Source organism: Polypterus senegalus, chromosome 10 (assembly GCF_016835505.1).
Source record: "Polypterus senegalus isolate Bchr_013 chromosome 10, ASM1683550v1, whole genome shotgun sequence".
NCBI classification, from domain to species: domain Eukaryota; kingdom Metazoa; phylum Chordata; class Cladistia; order Polypteriformes; family Polypteridae; genus Polypterus; species Polypterus senegalus.
In genome coordinates this window covers 87,477,727-87,496,146 of record NC_053163.1, presented here as the reverse complement: position 1 = coordinate 87,496,146, position 18,420 = coordinate 87,477,727, and the positions used below count along the sequence as shown (strand labels likewise).

Here is an 18,420-nt window from a genome sequence, read left to right as displayed (position 1 = left end):
CATGTTCAAGAGTGAGGCGCTCCAGTGAACTAATAATATTAGTCCCTGATAAAAACATAAACATTGTACACAGAAAGGTACTCAGTTAGTTATATACAGTAGTACTTCAATACATCCGATTAACAGTACTATAACATAGGCCCGATGTCTTAGGAAATTTCCTCAGTACAGTTGGGTAACACAGGTAGTCATGAATAAAATTCACAATTAAACAATTGGTCCTTACCACGCCATTGTGCTTAATGATGAGTGAGCCTCCCTAATGTGGGCTTGGCATTCTCATCTTTTTCACTCTTTCTCTGCTGAAGAACTTAAGAATGTTGACGTAAGATTTACCAGGCTTTTCAAATAATTACAATCACTGGTTTGAAATCACTACATAGTGTGTCTTTGTTGTATCATTGTTTGTCTAAGACAGCCTTCATGATATTCCTGTATCGTCTGATTTCTGGCTGGTTTACTTTCTGTGTGGAGTTTAGAGTTAGCTTGTGTTCATAAGTCGGTGACACTAGATTTACTTAATATGAGTGAATGAGAATGTGCTATGTTGACTGATAGAGAAATTTATAGTCATTTCAGAAGAATAGCAGGAATTTATTCCAGTTGATCAAATTTGTAAATATATTTATCCTTGCTTAGTTGATTGTAATAACATGACTTTTAAACAACAGATACTCTATTGCATTCTGATTTGACTAGATTTGTCCATACAGTATGACTGCACACATTTGTTGATTGCTACCAATAGTCCAGACTAGATTATATTAAAAGACTGTTTTGCAATAGTGCAGTTAAAGCAATTTATAACTCATCATTGAAGTTTAAACCATCTATTGTGTGTTGACAGGCAATGTTATTTCTTGGCATGCTACCTAAACATTCTTGGTTGAGGGAAGAGTAACATAATTATGTTAATATAACATCATTGACATCATCCCTTTATTATAACAGTAATATATCACAATACACAAAATTTGACCAATTGTCAATTAGCAAGAATGCAAATGATGTGTCCTTTCAAACTGGTTTGCAATATAAGTGTGATTTATGTATATATATTTACTACTTTGATGATGCATAAACATCCATCCATTTTAGAACTTGAAGAATTCATCTCAGGGTCACTGTAGCTCAAGGCAGCAATCAACCCTTGATAGTGCATCACTGCATAACTATTAACAAAGAAAAGGAGGGCAAACTGAATTAAGTAGTGATGAGAATGTATATGGTAAAAAAAGCAAAGAGGCATCCATCAATTTTCTTAACAGCTTAACAGCTTATCCTGGCTGGTGCCTTACGTAGCTGAAGAATAGGCTGATAGATACACCACACTATACCAGTCTATAAAAGGTGTTCATAGACTTGTTTCCATTTTATTCAGACAAAGGCATACAGAACGTTGTAAGGAGCCATAACCTACCCTAAAGCAATTAGTACAAGGCAGGAAACAGCATGTAATAATAATTAATTACATTTATATAGCACTTTTCTCGCTACTCAAAGCGCTTGGACAGAAGGGAACCACTTCAACCACCACCAATATGCACACCCATTTAGACTCACAGCAGATCAGTATACATTTGTCAGTCAATATAATTGCCTGAATTTGGGCTAACAGAGAAAATTAAAGTCTCTGGAGAAAGCTCCGTATGAATGCAGGGAGAATGTTCACACTCGACACACGGAGCTCCCTAGCTAGAACTGAAATTGGCTATGAGCACTGGGGGACAACACTGCAACCTAATGCACTACCAGGCCACCCCTCATAAATCCAACTATTTACAGTTTTTGTGGGCATACTTATATAGGTGACAACAACAATCAAAATGTATCCAACACAGTTTCCTTTGTTTATTAAGACACAGGTATACGCTTTACTTCAGCATAGCAACTACTGTATTTATGCTCAGTATGCTGTAAATGTATTGCAATAGAATCCCAAGCAAAGAAATCCCATAGACACACACTGACCATTTCACTTTATCTTAAGTTGTTGGCACTTCTCACAGTCCTGCAGATACAGTGACTGATCACACTGACAGACGCTTGTACAGATTTACAGTATCAGACCACATTGTGGATAACCACATCCACAATTATGAATCCTGCATAATCCAGTTCAGAGTTATAGCATTATGCACCAAAATGAACTGTGCAGTGAAGAGGAAGTACATGTATAAAACTATAGTTTAAAACTTTATTATATTTAAATTACATTTATTACTCTGTTAGTGTTTAAATACATTTGATGTGGCATAGCAGTGTTTTATATTAGTAATATTTTTACAGCCATAGTATACAAGTAAAGAGAAAGGAGTAAGAATGTTCAGGGGCAAAAAAGCCAGCAGAAGGATGGGGTCCTGTAAATGGAAGGATAAGAAAACTGTCCTTAACTTTCTGTGAAAGTACACTTAATTGTGCCAATGACATAGAACTATGTAAACCACCTTCTATAAGACTGTGTCTGATTTGCTGCATTAACATGTCCCCGTAATACTATTATTTAAAAAATAAAGAATGACTATTAGCAAACAGTTTAATCATTTTTCTATTTAAATACTATAAACAAATAAAGGAATTAACAGTTGAGGTGTGATAACAAGGAAATATATTTTAAAATAGCTTCTTTCATTTTTTTATTTTGAATAATGCCCCAGTGTAGTCAGTCATTAGGCAGAAATCTACCTTGGTGGGGCACCAGTATATCACATGGCAACTAAGCATACACATTCACCTTCCCACCCACAAAGAGACAATTTAGAATTACAAACCAGCCTGACAAGCATATTTATTTGAGATCTGGGACAAACCCTGAAACACCTAAATATGCAAAATTCACAAAGAAAATCAGCAAATAAAAACACTGTGTCAGTAGTGGCCATCTTCAATTCACTTCTTACAGTTCCCATTCAAAGCTACCAGGCTTGCTTGAAGTTTAAACATGGCTTTTCTGAACTGATAGCTTTAGATCTCAATTGAGTCATAGTGTGTCCACTTGTAGCAGTCTGTTCTCTGTCTATAGCATCCTTGAACTGACATAACAAAGGTGTAAAAAAGTCAGGTTTACATTATAAGTCGAATGGAAACAATATTAAAAATTGGCCAAGAATGAAAAGACCTGTACATCAGCGTTTCTCAACCTTTAAGTATTTGCGACCCGAGTTGTCATAACAGTTTTAATCTCGCCTCCCTAACGTTTTTTTGAAACCCTAATAAAATGTATTCCTATTTTTTTTTGCTGCCAATACACCGCTACAAGTTTTATTATACCTACTAAACTTGTATTGACATTTATCTAACTCTATATTTATATTTCTAGTGTCAGAATAGAATGTAGTTTAAGTTAATTTGTTTTGGTTTCAATAGATGTATTTTTCATATATTTTCGATTCGTGTTTTCTTTTTTTCACATCTTCGCGCCCCCTTTTTTGTTACTTTGCGCTCCACAGGTTGAGAACCGTCGCTGTACATAATTTGTTATTGTTAAACAATAAAATGGAGATGACATGGTTATTATCTGTCCTCTGCAGGTGAATGGTGTCAACCTGAGGAATGCCACACATGAGCAGGCAGCTGCTGCCCTGAAGCGTGCAGGCCAGACAGTCACAATTATCGCTCAGTATCGTCCAGAAGGTAGGATATCAGGTGTGGACTACCCATTGCCAATGATATTATCTTACTTCCTGATATAGTGCCTGGAAGCTTCCAAACTTTATACCTTTGTGAAGAAAACATAAGAAACTTCTTTGTGTGTGTGTGTGTGTGTTTGAGTCAGGTAATTTTTTAATGAATTTTTAATTAGCTCAAGGCAGTATATAGTGCAAGATCGACTTTAATGAAAAAGTAAAACTTGGAGTTAATTATTGTTTTATGTTTAACTTATTTTTAACTATCTTGATTTTAACTGGAATTTTGGATTTTTAACTGGAATCTGTATTATTTTTTACACTTAGTTTAACATAATTTCTTTGGTTTTACACAGAGTGTTCAACTCAAGAATTTTACTCACTAGTGGTGTTCCCCATGGTTGTTTTGGGCCCTACTTTATTTATTATGTATTGTCTACCACTTGGTAATATCTTTAGGAGATTTGGTATTCAGTTTCACTGTTATGCTGATGACACCCCCTCATCCTTTCTGACTGCCTTTCTGAAATAAAAACCTGGTTCTCTTCTAATTTTCTCAAACTTAATATTGATAAAACTGAGGTTCTCCTCATTGGCACTAAATCTGCTCTCGCCAAACTTGACAGTTTTTCCTTGACAATTGATGGTTCTACAGTTTCTCTTTCTTCTCAGGTTAAGAGCTTGGGTGTTATCCTTGACAGCACTGTATCTTTCAAAGCTCACATTAACAATATTACCCGGTCCACATATTTTCACCTTTGCAATATAAATCATCTCCGTCCATTTATCACTCCTAATAGTACTGCTGTTTTTGTACATGCTCTGGTAACATCACATATATATTACTGTAATTCTATAATGGCTGGCCTCCCTCACAAGCTTCTGCATAGGCTTCAGCAGGTCCAGAATTCTGCTGCTCCAGTTATTACCGGAACCACTTACTTAGAACACATTACCCTGGTTCTTTGTGAAATTCACTGGCTCCCTGTTAAATACAGTATTAATTTAAATATTCCTTCATGTCTTTCAGATCTTCTACATATTTATACACCTGCTCATACTCGTAGATCTTTTTACTTAAATCTCTTGGCTACACCCTCTGCTCATTTATCTACCATGGGGTCTAAGTCCTTTAGTTTTGTTACTCCTCATCTTTGAAACTCCCTTCGTCAAGATATCTGCAGCATCGATTCCCTTCCTATCTTTAAATCCAGACTTGGAACTTATCTTTTTAAACTTGACTACTCCCCTTGATTTTGTCCCTCAATTGTACAATGCTGTACTTTTATGATCACAAATATATATAATGTTATTTTAATTGTTATATTGTTATTTGAGTCGGGAGTGGCAAAGAAGTACGTAAGAGTTGTACAGGATATGCGCAAGGGAAGTGTGACAGTGGTGATATCTTCGGTAGGAGTGACGGATGCATTCAAGTTGGAGGTGGGATTACATCAGGGATCGGATCTGAGCCCTTTCTTATTTGCAATGGTGATGGACAGTTTGACAGACGAGATTAGACAGGAGTCCCCATGGACTTTGATGTTTGCTGATGACATTGTGATCTGTAGCGATAGTAGGGAGCAGGTTGAGGAGACCCTGGAGAGGTGGAGATATGCTCTAGAGAGGAGAGGAATGAAGGTCAGTAGGAACAAGACAGAATACATGTGTGTAAATGAGAGGCAGGTCAGTGGAATGGTGAGGATGCAGGGAGTAGAGTTGGCAAAGATGGATGAGTTTAAATACTTGTGATCAACAGTACAGAGTAATGGGGATTGTGGAAGAGAGGTGAAAAAGAGAGTGCAGGCAGGGTGGAATAGGTGGAGAAGAGTGTCAGGAGTGATTTGTGACAGACGGGTATCAGCAAGAGTGAAAGGGAAGGTCTACAGGACAGTAGTGAGACCAACTATGTTATATGGGTTGGAGACGGTGGCACTGACCAGAAAGTAGGAGACAGAGCTGGAGGTGGCAGAGTTAAAGGTTTGCTTTGGGCGTGATGTGGATGGATAGGATTAGAAATGAGTACATTAGAGGGTCAGCTCAAGTTGGACGGTTGGGAGACAAAGTCAGAGAGGTGAGATTGCATTGGTTTGGACATGTGCAGAGGAGAGATGCTGGGTATATTGGGAGAAGGATGCTAAGGATAGAGCTGCCAGGAAAAGACGAAGGCCTAAGCGAAGGTTTTTGGATGTGGTGAGAGAGGACATGCAGGTGATGGGTGTAACAGAACAAGATGCAGAGGACAGAAAGATATGGAAGAAGATGATCCGCTGTGGCGACCCCTAACGGGAGCCGAAAGAAGAAAAAGAAGATTATTAACTAGGTGACTTCTCCTGACACCAATGAGGGCCTGTTTAGATTTTATATTTTGTAGTAACCATGACAGATTTCAGTGAATGAAGGTGACTGAACCATAGGGTCTGATGGAAATAATATAATGCAATTCATAGTGTTTTGGCAGAGCAAACACACAAAAACTAACACTTTCAAGTTTAACTTTAGTAAGGCACATTTTGAGCAGATGAGGCACATTCTAAAAAGGATAAACTAGAGGAGGTTAGAGAGAGGTTGGGAGCATGCACTAATTATAGCGTGTTGCTGCACCCACCATGCAACAAACCACCTGGATTGAGATCTGAGTGCAGGCGTGTAACGGGTGAAACCTCAGCACCACACGGAAGAGTGTGAGGCTTTTTACAGTGGCTGGAGTGCCAATCCTGCCACCAACCCCCAGATTTTCCCAGCAAGTTGAAGGACCTGCTGGTAGATTTGGATGCAGATTAACATTTATACCCAGGACAGAACAATTGCAGGTTATGGGCCTTGGTCAAGTGCCCAAAGGAGTAGAGTCACTTCTGGCATTTTACAGGATTCGAACCAGCAACATTCAGATTGCCAGTGCAAATCCCTAGCCTCAGAGCCGCCGCTCTGCCCCTGATAAACTAGATTAAGCATTTAAATATTGAGACAGCTGAAGAACAGTGGAACAGGCTTAAAAATGTTTACATCTAATGCAGAACAAGTTCATTCTAAAATTTACAAGCTATAAAAAAATTAAAGAATACTTGCCAGTGGGTAAATACAGGGATTAAAAAGAACATGAAAAGAAAAAAAAAACAGGTGAATAAGGCACGCAAGGCAGATCCACTTCCACAAAAACTGTAGGGCATATAAGACTATGAGAACAATGGCTACAAAGGATTTTAGGAAAGCTAAAAGGCGGTTAGACAAAAACAATGCAGAAAATGCGAAAGATGATCCAAAGACATTCTTTCAATATTTTAGTAGGAGTTGGTGAAGTGTATTAAGAACACTAAGGAGGAATTAAAATGTACAGATAGTGAAATAGCAAAAGCTGTAAACTTGCATTTATATGAGGTTTTCATGTATGAAGAAGATGATAACCTTCGAGCAGTAACAGGGCCTACCAATGAGGTACTCAGTGATCTGGAGATTGTCAAGGGAGAAACACTGCTTAGATTAGAGAGACTGAAATCAAATAATCACTGGGACTGGATAACATTTATCTAAGAATGCTTAAGAAGGTTACCAAGTATATATATATATCTTTGATGCCTATTTTTTCAAAGGACTGGATTCCTAGAAATGGTAAAGGCGCATATACAGACAGTGAAATAAAAATGCTTTAAATTCAGTTTATATGTGTAAAAAAAGTCAATAACCTCCCAAAATGAGCAAGAACTACTAAGGAGGTGATTAGTGATGTATTAAATATTGAAGGACAAGTGTTGCTTACGTTAAATGAGCCGAAATTTAAGAAATAATCAAGAATAGATAACATTTATCCTCAGGTGCTTAAGGTAATTACTGAGTGCATAAGTAAACCCTTGCCACATAATTTTCAAAAATCTCTGCACACTGGGGACTTTCCTATAAACTGGAAGCTAGCAGATATTATATATAATGGATGATTTGGACAGATCCAAGTAACTAAGCTTAACATGCATCACAAGTAAATTAATGGAAGCAACCATTAAGTAAAAAATGAGGATCACACATGATCAGGGAAGTGCATAAAGTATTTGTTTCTTGATTTTCTAAAACATTTTGATAAGGTCCCACATGAGAGCCTAGATAGTGAATTAAAAGAATTGGGAATTCATGGCACTGTGTGTATATAGATAGAAAATTGACCCAAACACAAAAAGAAAATGGTTATGGTGCAAAGAACCTTCAAAATTAGGTGATGTTAAAAGTGGTGTTTTCCTCAAGATTCAATGCGCTTGGCTGCTGCTGCTCTTTTTAATATAAATAAATGATCTAGAGAGTTCCCAAAATTTTTTTTGGCCGCAGACCCCTTTACCAAAAACTTTTAAAACCGTCGACCCCCTAGTCATTTACTTTACTTACTCAAATTAATAAATTTGTACAGTACTCGATATTAAATATTTCACTAGATATCAAACTTTTCATTTTAATCACTTGTAATTAATGATTCAAAAAGTTAAAGGGACTACAGAATATGACATTATCTTCTGCAACATTTAATATCGAAACCTGCACTAACGAAAATTAAAGCAAAAGAATATGAGCAGAGTTTTTTACATTTTTGACATTTATGAAATAAATATGTAAATTTAAAATAAGTACAAATAGTCCACGCTGTACTGTCTGCATTTCTTTTTTGGTTCAGTCATATTATTATCTGAAGAAATAAAAACTTTTATTAACAAACAATTTGAACAGCCCCTGTGATAAAAAAAACAATAAAATATGTACTTACTTGATTACTTGATTTTTGTTCAAACTCGATAAAGTAAACTGTGTCCTCTGATTTTCTTTTTCGTGGTACTGCTCCTCAATAAATAATTATATTCAAAGTTTAAATCACAAATAAGTACATGTCACATCAAACAAACCAATTTATAGTGTTTTATGAAAGCATGACCGTACAAGACTGATAAATTATGCTAATATCGAATATCTGTCGTCTTGTTCCACCGCGAGCAAGTGCGGACATGCAACGGTTTTTCATGTCCGCACTGGCTTTGATACGTTCGATAAGACAATGCACAGACATGTTTGTGCTACATGTATTTTCATGCATTTGCATTCTTACATGTGACTCTTTTGATGACACATTTTACCTTTTCATTCGCAAGTTTGGTATGTAATGTGTTTTTATCAAAAAAGTGTTTTTTTGAATTATTTTACTTCTTAATTAGGTACCTATTGGAATCATAGATATTTTGAAGTAACAAACAAATAGCAGTAGTAAGGGGGTCTATTTTTGTTCTCGTCGACCCCCAAATTTTTTTATTGAAACTATCGACCCCTAGAAAGTTCAAATCGACCCCACTGGGTCGATATTGACCGCTTTGGGAACTCTTAATCTAGATAGAAATATGAAAAACAAGCAGGTTAAGTTTGCAGATGATAAGAATTGAAGTGGAATGGTAGATAATCTAGAAATTAGTTAAATAATTACATAAGGACTTGGGCAGAATATAGACTGGGGCAAATTTATTACAGATTAAATTTAATGCATGATGTTGCATGTAGAAAGTAAAAATATTAGATTTGAACGCACAATGGAAGGTCTGAAAATTGAAAGGGCACCTTATAAGAATGGCCAAGGAGGCATAGCGGACTCATCACTATCTACATTCAGACAGGAGTACAGAAGCCATTAAGAAGGCTAACAGAATGATAGATGCATAGAGTACAAGTCAAAGAAGGTTATGCTTTATAACATACTAGTAAGCTCTTACTTTGAGCATTGCATGCAGTTTTGGTCTCCTGACTATAAAAAAGATATAGTAGTACCAGAGGAAGTCCAGAGTACAGTAACTAAGCTGATTCCAAGACTCCAAGGTATGAGTTATGAGGAAGGCCTGAAGGTGTTGAACCTTTTCAATCTAAGAGTAAGATTACATGATTAGAAAGTTTAAAATTATGAAGAGAACTAGTACAGTGGCATGTTGTTATTTTAAAATGAGTTCTTCAACAAGAACATGGGAACACAGGTAGAAACTCGGGAAGGGTAAATATCCCATAAATGTTAAGTAAGTTTTTCTTAAAACTGAGAACCATAAACACACTAAATAAATTAACCAGTAGTCTGGTAAAGAGTGGGATTTTAGACACCTTCAGAATGTGACTTGAAGTTATTTTGAAGAAAGTAAGTAATGGATAGAATTAGTCAACTTTGTTAGGCTGAATTGCCAGGTCTTTCAATTTTTTTCTAATTTTCTAAACTTCTTCAATAAATAACCATTTGTTCACCATCAAATGGTGCCTTACAAAGCAATATTTCCATTTTCTCATCCAGTTGCATCACTAGGGTTGGTGTCACCCAGTGTGGTAAACAAGGCCAGGTTAAGACTCCCACGGCCCCCTGGGTTTAAAGAGTTATCACACTTTAAACAATTGACCCCCAGCCATTTTATGCAGCACAGTAATTCCCACTATAATTGGTGCAAGGGCTCTTTATCATTTCATCTAGTGTGTAATGCTGGTAATTTCAACCCGAGAACACTTGATTGTGTCACTGAGTGGGCTCCCCCTTGGTGATTTCAGCACGCAGACATTTCATTTCATTGAACTGCTCCCCTTCATGATTTCAGCCTGTAGACAGCACTTGTGGGGTTCCCTCTTGACGATTTCAGCCCAAAACACTGCATAAAAATTTTATATTCAGTCATTTGGGTGTCAGTTCAGCTGATAGTGTCACCCAGTATGGTCTGCAGCCCCTAGTGATTCCACTGTTCTCACCATAGGAATAGTTAATTATTTTACTGTTTATATAATTTCATGAATGCTTAGACCAACCCCACTAATGAGTGCAGAGATAGCATGCAGTGGATAAGTTGTACTTCTCAATGATGGAATACACAGTATCCTTTCATTTGACACATCCTCAACTATTCACTGCTGACTCATCTGTACATTTTTCTTCAAATTAGGAAATATGTTTTTATGTGTAAGGAGCTCAGAAGCTGGGCTTTATGGCGGCAGATTCAGCCTCCATCATCCACTCTTTGTATAAGATATCTCCTTGTATACAGATTGCTTTTTAAAAAGTTTATGTACTCAGCACATGAATGTCTTGAATAAAAGTGTGATTTAGAAATGTTCACCCCAACACAATGTTTTCATTCTCTGTATACTTGAAATATATTATTATTGCTACAGTATATGTAGGGAAAGAAAAATCCACAGGAAAAATATCCAGTGGTCTGGGGAGTTAAAATCTTATCACTTGCAGAGTAGGCAGCACCCAGCACGTTTGGCTCTTCAGAACTGTGACCTTTAAAGTGCTGTATTTACATGCTTTTACTTTACTGGCCTTTTATTTCTGAGCGACTTATAAATCCAAAGTGCAAAGTACAATTGTTTCCACATTCCTAGTTTCAGGACTGGCATAGTTTGTTCAGGATTATACTTGCTTTGCACTTCTTGTAACATACAATAAAGACTGATGAACAGAATTTCTGCTCCAGATATATATTTACTTTTTGCACTCATTCGATTGCTTACAATGGACAGGCATCCAGTAATGGGTTTATTCCTATTTGGCGTTCTGTGATAAGCTCTGGCCAATACTTTATTGGAATAATTCTGTTTAGAAACTGAATAAATGAAGTCCGTGTTTTGTACATGATTTTGTCCAAAATTGTTATTTTTTTAATGTCAAGCAGAAAAACTAAAGTACTGGCAGATGTTAAATGACCATGCTTCGCGATGCTATCAATAGGTAGTTCCTTTCTCAAAGTGCTTTATACATCAAACCATAAGATGCAGTTGTGTACGCAACAAAGAGTCAAGTTGTTAGTAAACTCAGAGAGGCATGGATGTGTAAAACACAGGGAAAAAGCGGTACAAACTTAATGCAGGCAAATCTGTGGATATTTAAGACGCTGTTTTTAAGATTAAGGTAATTTTGCCGCAAAGGATTATCTTACTTTTTAACGGCCGTCATCGTTGTGAAATGCTGGCCCCTTAAGGCAGGTATAGCTTGACTCACGCTTTCAAAAAAGGCGGGTCGAGGGCGCTAATTAGGACACTGCTCCCCCTTGCTGATTGGCTGTATGGTGCGCAGCAGAACAGGGCGGGGAGCTGCATGAGACAAGGCAAGGCGAAGAAGAGGCCGGCGCACGACTCACCGGTAGTTTGTAAACCGGTCTGTATTGCCGGGTCTGTGGATGTTCGCGGCACTGGTGGCGCGTGACAGCAAGCTGTTCGGGAATGGGTACTATTGCAAAATAAGCGTTTTTATTATTTTTTCTTCATAAATAAGTCAAAAAAGTAAATGCATAGACTAAAGCGAAACACAGATTCGCAAAAATGTTCAAGCGACAACCGACTCTTAAGCATTCTACACAAGGGGGTGGATACCTTTACCTGCTGAAATTGTCAAGGAGGATTTCCGCTGTTGTTTTTGTCCTCGTGTAAGGATCGAGTTTCAGCCTCCACCCTTCCTACCTGCGGTACCGAAACCAGGAATGATCGTTAACCTGTGCACAGTGGCTCAAATTCCTTTCGACGCAGTTTTTCATTGATTTATAAAGGAGTGGCATACTTTAAAAAGAAGAGGAAAGCAAAGCATCTGGGGGCTGCTGCTTCGCCCCGGAGTGTAGCAACAATATTTGGGGGAGGGACAGGGGTTTTGGATTGGAGAACGTGCCTCTCCATCGCCGGTCACCTTACATCCTATACAGGCCACAAGCTTGGGAATCTGGAACCGGCAAATAGCTTGGCAGAGGTGAGTTGAAAACTTGCAGGCTGATCTATAAAAAAGTCGACGAAGCGGGGTGTGGCAACAGAGGCACTGAGAGTACACCTTTGCACGCCGGTGTGAATCGCGATCGTCTGAATTTATCTTTAGGCCGCTAAGAGCTTGGGTTCATCGGGATTCATTATGCGATCTTTTTAGTATGCATACTGAACATGGCAGCACGACATTCAAACGTTGAACAGAAATTATCTGTCCTTTTATTCATTGTTTTAACCTTCGCAGACTGCAAACAGAAACCCTAACGAAAGCTTGTTCGTTTCGAAGTTGCTTTACAAAGTAATTCAGTGGTTAATGCGATTTTTGTGCACACACTCGCAAAACGTGATGGAGTGTATACGTTTCAGTTGTATTTTATGTTTGCCTGCTCCCAGCGTGATACAATGAACACTGTATTCCAGAACGAGAGAGTTAAGCTTGTTAATTTTATTTATAGTTCCGGTTTGGTGGTCTTCTGTCCTCTCTGGCCTGAACTGCATGCGTTTTTGTAATCGCTCCCCCAGAGGCCGTGTTAATGTTTGATTTTTAAGACGAGCATTGTAGCAAAATTGGTTTTATTTCCAGTTACCAGTACACGTGTTTGGAATGTTAAATGTAATCTGCTTGTGCAACTGTGATCCCCGAAGAAGTCTTTTGCTTTTCATGCTGCATACTTATACAATATGATGCTTTATGATTGTAATTCATTGTGTGTTTATATATGGTGCTTTTTGCTATTTTCGGAATTAACTTGTATTAGATTAGCTATAATGAGATCGTATGTTGTTAGAATTGTTCACATGTATTTCACTAGTGCACTGTTTTCTTGCAAGTCACCTTAATTCAAAACTTAGACATGTATGTTTTCATGTTCGCATTTGTTCGAAGCTGAAATAATGAATTTATAGTACACATGGTGATACAGTAAACGTATCGGCTTATTCATAAATGCAGTTCATAATTGTTTTTGTTTATTTCATGCAATCCTTAGTTGACTTCAAGATCCTAAAGATGGAAATGTTCTGTTGGTAGGTTTGAATGTTGGGAACAAGTACGCATATTCATAATTTGGGTGTGGTTTATATACTTTTTTTTTTAAAAGAGAGATAATTATTAATGTATAGACTACAGAGGAATTATTAGCCGTGTTGCTTCCAAGATCCAGTGTAATTGTCTTGAATCATGAACTGTGTGAGTTTTCCTCTGGGACTTCTGTTTCCTCCATAACATCCTCAAAGACTTACAGGTTACATTAATCGTCGAGTCTAAATTGGCCCGAGTGTGAGTGCGGCTGTATGTTCAAATGAGCCCAGCGGAGGATTTGTGCCCTGCCTAGGGCTGTTCTGGCCCTAGCCACCCATAAATTGGTTTAAGCGGCTTTTGAGTATTGTTTTAAGTATATGTACCTTTGCCTTGTTCTGCATGTATATTTAAAAATATTTTTTACCTTTATGATTAGTCACATAGTAGTTTTGAATCTTTTGTCTAGCCTCATGTTAAATGGAGTAATGAGTGGTAAAGGTCTGCAGAAAATGCATCAATTAATTCAGTTTTAAACCCTCCAGTTTGTGTTATAGATGTGTAAATTATAGTAGAATTTTAGGTTGATTCAAGCTCTGTTGCAAATGCTTATTACTGCAGATACAGTATGGTTTGGAATTTGTTTAGGAACAATCCAGATATTTTTGTCAGTCTGTTTAGTAATGCTATTCATTTACAACTGGTAGCTGGCTTAGAAAACAATAAGCCATTTTTATTAAGTTTACAAGTTTTGAGACCGTACTCTTTTTATTTGTAGCGTTTTTTTTCTTTTAAATATTAAATATCCAGAGTTATTGAAAGTTTGTATCAGTGTAGGTGACTTAATTATCAGACATTTTCTACTAGGTACAGGATATTGCATGCCAGTGCACTATAGATTTTTATTTTACATCCATCTGAAGATTTATGTTCTGTTCAGTTTGTCAAATTTCTCAATTGATTAAGCAACTTATGGCCATGAGATCTTTTCCATTTTCAGTTTGTTAGTGGGTTTAATTAAATGCTAGTTGTGTTTATTACAGCATATCCTTTTCTACATTAAATATTATGAAAGATAACACAATTTTGTTTGCATGTCACTTAGGTTAAGCTAGTGTTTTTTGGGCTTCCATTTGATCATTTTCCTCAAGGAAAGGTTAGAAGGTTATTTGGAGCCTGAGGTGTAAACATTGTTAATGTTTAACTACTGAAGTATAATGTTAAAAACTAAAGTTATGTGGTGGAGAGATAGGTGTACACATGTGAGCATTTTTGTTTTATTAATTTGGGTCTGTTTTGTTTCACATGATGATAATGTTCAACTGTAAAGCAATTGTTAAGTTGTTTGATAAGAGGCTAAAAGTGGTAAGTCACAATTTTCCCAAAAACTGGTTTAATGAAAGACACAAAGTTTTTAAGTTGGCTTATTGTGCAGAATAAAACTGAGCATCAGAATACACCTGGTGATGATTAAGCTTTCATTGCTTGTAACCCAATGCAATTCAGATAGTTGCTTGAATTAACGAAAACTATTTGAGACCGTGTCTGCTCTGTAAGTTACTGTATAAAATTAATTGAAGAGTACAGTGAATGTCTTCTGTTTTCAGGCTACGTACAGCTACTCAGATTTGCTTTATCAAGATTATCATTATCTTCACTTTCAATGTGCATGACCATTTTATGGTTTGTGAATTTTTTTTTATTTATTTATTTTTTATATAAAACTGGCTGTGTTACCTGGCTTTGTCTTATACAATTTTCAGAGCAATGAGCCTCTGTCATAGTGCTGTTAGTTAATCAGATGTATCAGAACTACTGTGTAACTAGCTGCTTTTCTGTACACAATTTTAGTTGATTATTTTCTTTTTACCATGGTTTAATGTTCTTGCTAGGCACTGTGGTGTAGTGGCTAAGATTTTTGGACCTAAGACTTCAAACCCCGAGGTTGTGGGTTGCAATTCTGTTACTAACGCTGTGTGACCATGCGCATATCCATTTACTTGTTTCTGCAGATGGAAAAACAAAAAACAAATGTTACGATTTGTAACTTAAATGCTGTAAGTTGATTTTAATAAAGGCATCTTCCAAGAAAAAAGTAGTAAATATTATTAGGTCACTGGAGCTACGTAGTTTTGAAAATGCTGCACACAATTGTTCACAAGTTAAATGTTTGTTTCTGCAGTTTTTCCTAGTGATTTGGTGTTTTGTTGATGGTCATTGCTAGACTGAATTTTACAGACAAATGTATTCTCTTGAGTTGAAATGGATTATCAGCTATGTTCTCTCTATGCTATGTGGGTGTGCAGCCACATGGTCACTCAGCTTTTTTATTTGGATGCCGAGCAACTGTTATTGCTCAACTCACTCCCACTGCCGCTCAGCAGTTTGGAAGAACCGCTTGGCTGTTATCATGCCTTTCACCTTTTGGTGATGCACCCACGGTTCCTTTAACTCCACTGGTCAACAAACTTTCCACTTTTTTCATGTGAGAGTGCTTTGTGGCACCAGACACTTCAAAGGGGCTCACACGCTGAAAAGGTGGTAATTCGTGCAAAAGTGCTTTGCTGTGATCAATTGTTCATGCCAGGAGGTTGTCCGTGCAAAGCGAATAACCAAGATGAGAGCAGGTATGCATCCATTAGTGTCTGTAGTCAACAGCAAAAAAATGGCACTTACTAACCACTGAGCTTTCCATCCTCCTTCAGATTAACTGAACTTTCAAAACCTGATCATGTCCCTTTTTTTTTTTTTTTTTTTTTTTCTCCTTTCCCTGTTCAGGACACTACACGATCTTTTGTCATCTGTCCACCCTATTAGATTGTCATTCTGTTTGTGTGGCTTGTCCATTGCTTCTGTCCTTCGTTTGTCCTCAGCGCTGCACATGTACATTTGCATAATATTAAAATATATCTAACTATTAAAGTTTTCCGTTGTGTCCACGATATTCAGTCTTGCCCACTCCTCTCCACACTGCTCGTCCAATAGTTACTCCTGCACACATCTTGTCTCCATACCACCTTGCTACACTCTCAGTGCTAAATCGCCCATCAACGCAGTTGGTTTTAATGGCAAGGTAAAAAAAAAGCAAATTATCAATTCAGGAATGTCAAATTTTAGATTGCTATAGAAAAAGACTGACAAGAGCTAATAAAGAACAATGGAAAAAAAAGAATGAACAAAAAAGAACTGCTTACAATGACAATCAGAACAAAGAGAATCATCCAATAAACTAAAAAGAGAAAAATATCCCAAACATTGTGCAAACAGAAATGCAAAAAAACAGAGAATTTCAGTTAGATGATAAAGTAATTCATAATATTGTTTTTTGATGAGGCATTAATTTTGTATTTACGTTTTATTACTTTTTTTTTATTCATTTGTTTTTCGAATAGACAGTTGTGAAATACTGAAGTAACTGATTTTCTATCTATAGTAACTAAGCACCAAACAGTCTTCCTCCCGCACCCGGTGTACTCTTCTATATATTCTCTTTAAATACAATCGCTTTTTCCAATGGAGGAACACAGCCACGCCCTTCGAGGGGCTCAGCCGCAAGATAGTGCCCCAGGGGGTTGATGAGCAAAGTAAGCTAGAGGTAGAGCCCTCTAGGCAACAGATTAAACAAAAGCCATGTGTCGGCTAATTTTATTTTTGTATAATGTCACAAAGTTTCAATCAGATCTGTCAAAGCATTTTTGAGATTTGATTTGACTGATCTATCATAATGTCTTAGCAGATGTACCTTCCTGCCAAGTGTAAGCTTTTTAACTAAATGGGAAATAGTATGTTTTTTGATGGGTGCGTTAGTGAATGTGTCGGTCATCTTTACATCATTAAACTGCTACTGGTTTAATGATTTCCATTGTTGGGGAACATTACTTTTAAAGGTAACTTGGTTACTATATATTAGTTGTTTAATTATAAAAATGTAACTAAATGTTGCTTAGTTTCTTATTATAAAATGTAATATGTTACAAATGGTTTGTCAAGTTTGCATTACTCTTCTTTTGTAAGAAATACTGCACAGCATTTGGTATGAACTCCTGAGCCAAAGAGTCTCCATGAAACTGACCAGAACCAGTCAAATGTGGTCATTTCTTTTTGTTATATTGTGAACGCTGGCCCGGACACGCACAGACGGACGGAAATCGCTTTTGCACCCAACACACGTTTATTTACAATATTTACAAATTATTTACAAGCACACAAACCCCAGTGCCTCCAGCACCAATCCCCCTCAATCCAGGCCTCACAGTCCTTTGTGCCTTTCTGGCCGCCTCCAGTCCTCTCTCTCCAGCTCCGTCTCTCTTCCACCCGACTTCCGCTACCGAATGAAGGGAGGCGGCCCCTTATATAGGAACCCGGATGGGCTCCAGCTGCTTCCCGGCATTCCTCCGCAGACACGCCCCAGTGTGGCGGAAGTGCCGGCTGCGCACCTGGAAGCCCTCCGGGTGTCCCCTGTCTTCTTCCAAACCAGTACCTCCTGGTGTTGCGGAAGTGCTGGGCTCCAAACTTCTATAGGCACCGCCTGGCAGTGGCCACGGGCCCCTGCCGGGCTGGGCTTTCAAGCCCTCTACCCGTGGCCCCCAACATAACCAGGGCAGTCGCCCCCTCGCGGTCTGGAGGAGGTACAAGCCCTCCTCCGGTCCTCCTGATGCCTATATATATCTATATCTATATCTATATCTATATCTATATCTATATCTATATATATATATATATATATATATATATATATATATCTATATATATATATATATATATATACACATACACATACAGTGGTATGAAAAACTATTTGCCCCCTTCCTGATTTCTTATTCTTTTGCATGTTTGTCACACAAAATGTTTCTGATCATCAAACACATTTAACCATTAGTCAAATATAACACAAGTAAACACAAAATGCAGTTTTTAAATGATGGTTTTTATTATTTAGGGAGAAAAAAAAGCCAAACCTACATGGCCCTGTGTGAAAAGTAATTGCCCCTTGTTAAAAATAACCTAACTGTGGTGTATCACACCTGAGTTCAATTTCCG

At 37.4% G+C, this 18,420-nt stretch overlaps 1 protein-coding gene across 4 annotated transcripts in view; it reads left to right on the top strand.

The window, feature by feature from the left end:
• dlg3 (discs, large homolog 3 (Drosophila)) overlaps nucleotides 1–18,420 on the top strand; it is a 360,488-nt gene that overhangs the window by 276,739 nt on the left and 65,329 nt on the right. For all 4 annotated transcript variants that reach the window (XM_039766116.1, XM_039766118.1, XM_039766117.1 and 1 more), the window contains one exon: nucleotides 3,531–3,633. In XM_039766116.1, the coding sequence (XP_039622050.1) occupies nucleotides 3,531–3,633 (103 nt within the window). The remainder of the gene's footprint in view (nucleotides 1–3,530; nucleotides 3,634–18,420) is intronic.